The following is a 3,589-nucleotide window of genomic DNA, read 5'->3' on the forward strand; positions in this document are numbered from 1 at the left end:
TGAAATGATATCTGTCTATTTTGATATGGCTCTTGGATGAGTGTAAAATCCACACAGGATATAACAACCTTTGTTTTCAACCCGCTTGTGGAGACTATCAGAGATCATAAAGAAAACAAGAAGATGAGGAAAACAACATAGAGAAGATGGAATAGAACTGTGAATACTATTTGGACAGAACTGTGTATACTAAAGAAGCAGCAAGAGTGAGGTTTGGATCCCTTTCAGAGCTCGAAGTATGGATACCCCCCCCCCCAAAAAAATTTAAAATTTGGCTGTCTAATTTGAAATTAATGTGATTTGGAATTAATGTGATTTGATTGGCCTGTTAATAAAAATTATTTTTTAAAACAACAACAACAACACAGCAGCTGATATGTTGATCTAAATTCAGTTAATGAGTTTGTGTGTTAGAACCTGTTCTACAATTATTTTCAATCAGGCAGATTGTGTCCAATATTTTATTAATAAATTTCAAATATTTGTACATAGGAAAGAATTTGTACATAGGAAAAAACATATCAAATAATTACATAAATAGAGCAGTGTTGTTGTATGAATGTGTGGCAAACAAAGTTAAAAGAATGGAAAATTAAACACTAATACAGTGGTGGAATAAACAAAATTATGCAAAGTAGCAACAAGCTAGACAGAGCAAGGGCAACTATGGATGGACGGAAAATGCCAGGAGCAATGTTGGGATTCCATTGCATGGACGGCAGCAGTCTTCAAAATCCTCTATGGATGAGGTTCACCAGACCTTTAGCTGATACATCTGGGCTCAGCTTGGAACTGCCGGAACTGACTTCGCTGCCTCTCCAGGGCCTGGTTGCGGGAGTACAACTCCACATACCTGGCCTGCATCTCCCGCTGATAGCGCAGGACTATCTTCTTCTCCTCTTCCCAAGTTTTCCGCTCCTGCTCAAAGTTTGCCTCTTGCAGCTGGGCCTGGCGCCTCTCGCGCAGCAATTCTCCCCTTAGCCATTCAGCGCCCTCTGCACTCTCCCCCTGCATCCCCCTACTTTTAGAGCCATCTGTTTCACAAGCTGCAACGTCCTGGCATGCTTGCATGGGAGAGTCCCGTGGAGGGACAGGGGAGCCACGCTCTGGCAAGGTTTGGGAAGAGTCCCGCAACTGTTCCTGTTGGTGCTGCAGCCTCAGCTCCTCGCACTCCAGCTCTTCTAGCAGCCGTTTCTCTAGCTGCTGAGCTTTGTAGAGCTTCAGCTGAATTTCCTGCTTCATTTCATCCAGCTCATCCATCCACAAGCACCATTTGTCCTCAAATATCTGAGTGAAGGGATCATCACTCTCACTCAGATTTCTCTCCATGCCCTTCTCAGTCAGCTGGTCCTCGAGCTGCTTCACCACATCTTCCAAGGAATTTGTGGGTTCATTCGGAGGCTGTGGTTCCCCAGAACTCTGCAGGGGGCTCAGGCTCTTGCAAGACGGAGGTGTTTTGTCTACAGCCAAGGCGTCGTGTGGCCCCCGAGAAGCCCTGTCTGAGTCGCCAGTCTGGTTCTTGTGGCCTACAGAAGCACTGAGCTGGGTTGGAGCAGGTTTGAAATGTGGAGTGTTGGTGGGGAAGCTTTGGATAGCCTTTGTGCTCTCGTCCAGGCTGATGGTGTGCAGCAGGTGACTGCGGAGAGGGGTGCATTGCGAGGAGCTGCTGGTGCTGTTCTGGGTCAGGCTCCTGTTGCTCTTGGACAGCTTCTGGCCTTTGGCTGATGACTGTCTCGGCATGCACAACAGGCTCTTCCATGATACCACTTTGAAGGCAGGGGGTCTGATCCGACACCTGTTGAAGCAGCCATGTTCAGGCAATGAGCTCTTGGAGAAATCAGCTGCCTGTTGATGGTCTCAGAAATACCGTTTGGGGGACTGGTTCTCCTGGTCACTCTCATAGTCCCTTTGAAAGCCACCTCCAGATGACTGGTGCTTCTTCTCAGCCCGGGTGTCCCGCTTGCCCCAATGGAAGTAGCCAAAAACTCCACACTGTGACGTTCCTTTCCGGAGCAGCCCGTCTGGCTGACACATGCCACGCAGACCTCCTGGAGAAGTCGGCAAGAAATCCCGTTTCTCTACTCGGCTGCCCACGTTGCCCATGCTGCCGTCGTTCTCAGGCTCAGAATCCAGAGTGAAAGGATCAAACAGACAATGGCAGGGGTTAACGGTCACATGAGAGGCCTGTTCTGTTGCTATGGAGTTTTAAACACAAGCGGAATGCCAGCCCATGATGGCTGCCTGCAGCCTGATCCCCGGCTAGACTGGGCTGGACTCCATTCCGCGACCTCCTCCTGCAGCCTCTTGGTTGGCTCCATAATCCTTGTCTTTCCATCCATTTACATATTCATTCTTCGCACTCTTATTTAGTTGCTAACAACATACCATATTTTTCCGTATATTTAGTCAAAATTTGGGGGTCGTTTTATACACGGTTGGTGAATGCTCAGGGGTTCCGGCTCTGGCGCGGGTGGCCCAAGCTCTGACCTGGACTTGGGTTCGGGTTGGGCTTTGACACGGGTGCGGGCGGTGCGGGTTTGGGCTCTGGCCCGATTTCTTAATTTTGGGTTCAAAAAAATAAGGGTCGTCTTATACATGGGGGCATCTTCTACAATGGTACCTTGGGTTCCATACGCTTCAGGTTCCATACGCTTCAGGTTACAGACTCCGCTAACCCAGAAATAGTGCTTCAGGTTAAGAACTTTGCTTCAGGATAAGAACAGAAATTGTGCTTCGGGGGCGCAGCAGCAGCAGGAGGCCCCATTAGCTAAAGTGATGCTTCAGGTTAAGAACAGTTTCAGGTTAAGTACGGACCTCCGGAACGAATTAAGTACTTAACCTGAGGTACCACTATACACTGAAAAATATGATATTTTTCAATACATTGTTTTGTGTGTGTATAATGAAAAAAAATCCATTTGCATTTTTCCCCACTTGGTCTTATATATATTTATATTATTACCTTGCTGTATAATTTCAAAAGTTCATTTATACAGCTTTTGGGGCATTACCATTGGCTTTGGTACATTGCAAAAGCTATAGTTGGACATTGATTCTATGGCTGTAATGTCTCATGAGAGGGGAGTTGGAGAGGGTGGCTGATGGCCATGGCTTCCACTGCAGTAAGCTTTATTGTACCACCCAAAGGCCATGACAAAACCATTCAAACACTATCCACGTGGCTTCCACTGACGTGTCCCAACTTTCACAGGAAGTCCTCCCAATGTTTTAAATTCCACACCATGTTTTCTATGTCATCGAAGAGTAAATTTTCACTAGACTTTTCCTACTGAAACCTTTGATGATGATGATGATGATGATGATGAATGTGCCTCCATGGACAGCTGTGAGTCCAGAATGACTCCCAGGCTGCGCACCTGGTCCTTCAGGGGCACAGTTACCCCATTCAGGACCAGGGAATCCCCCACACCCGCCCGCTCCCTGTCCCCCAAGAACAGTACTTCTGTCTGTATCTTTATATAAGCATTATATAAACAGTATCTTTATATAAGCATTTAATCTTCATTTTTATTTCTATTCTTTGTATATCGTATCATTTTATTGCTATGGCTGATGCAAATAAAGATTC

General features: G+C 46.5%; 1 protein-coding gene across 1 annotated transcript; it reads right to left on the minus strand.

Moving 5' to 3' along the window:
• Positions 1 to 447: 447 nt before the first annotated feature.
• On the minus strand, positions 448 to 2,735 carry LOC310841227 (NEDD4-binding protein 3 homolog). Its single transcript, XM_083731796.1, has one exon. The coding sequence runs from the start codon at positions 1,738 to 1,740 to the stop codon at positions 763 to 765; it is 978 nt and encodes a 325-aa protein (XP_083587922.1). The 5' UTR covers positions 1,741 to 2,735; the 3' UTR covers positions 448 to 762.
• Positions 2,736 to 3,589: the final 854 nt, after the last annotated feature.

This window comes from Podarcis gaigeae (genome assembly GCF_964106915.1).
Source record: "Podarcis gaigeae genome assembly, chromosome: 3".
In the NCBI taxonomy this organism is placed as follows: Eukaryota; Metazoa; Chordata; class Lepidosauria; order Squamata; family Lacertidae; genus Podarcis; species Podarcis gaigeae.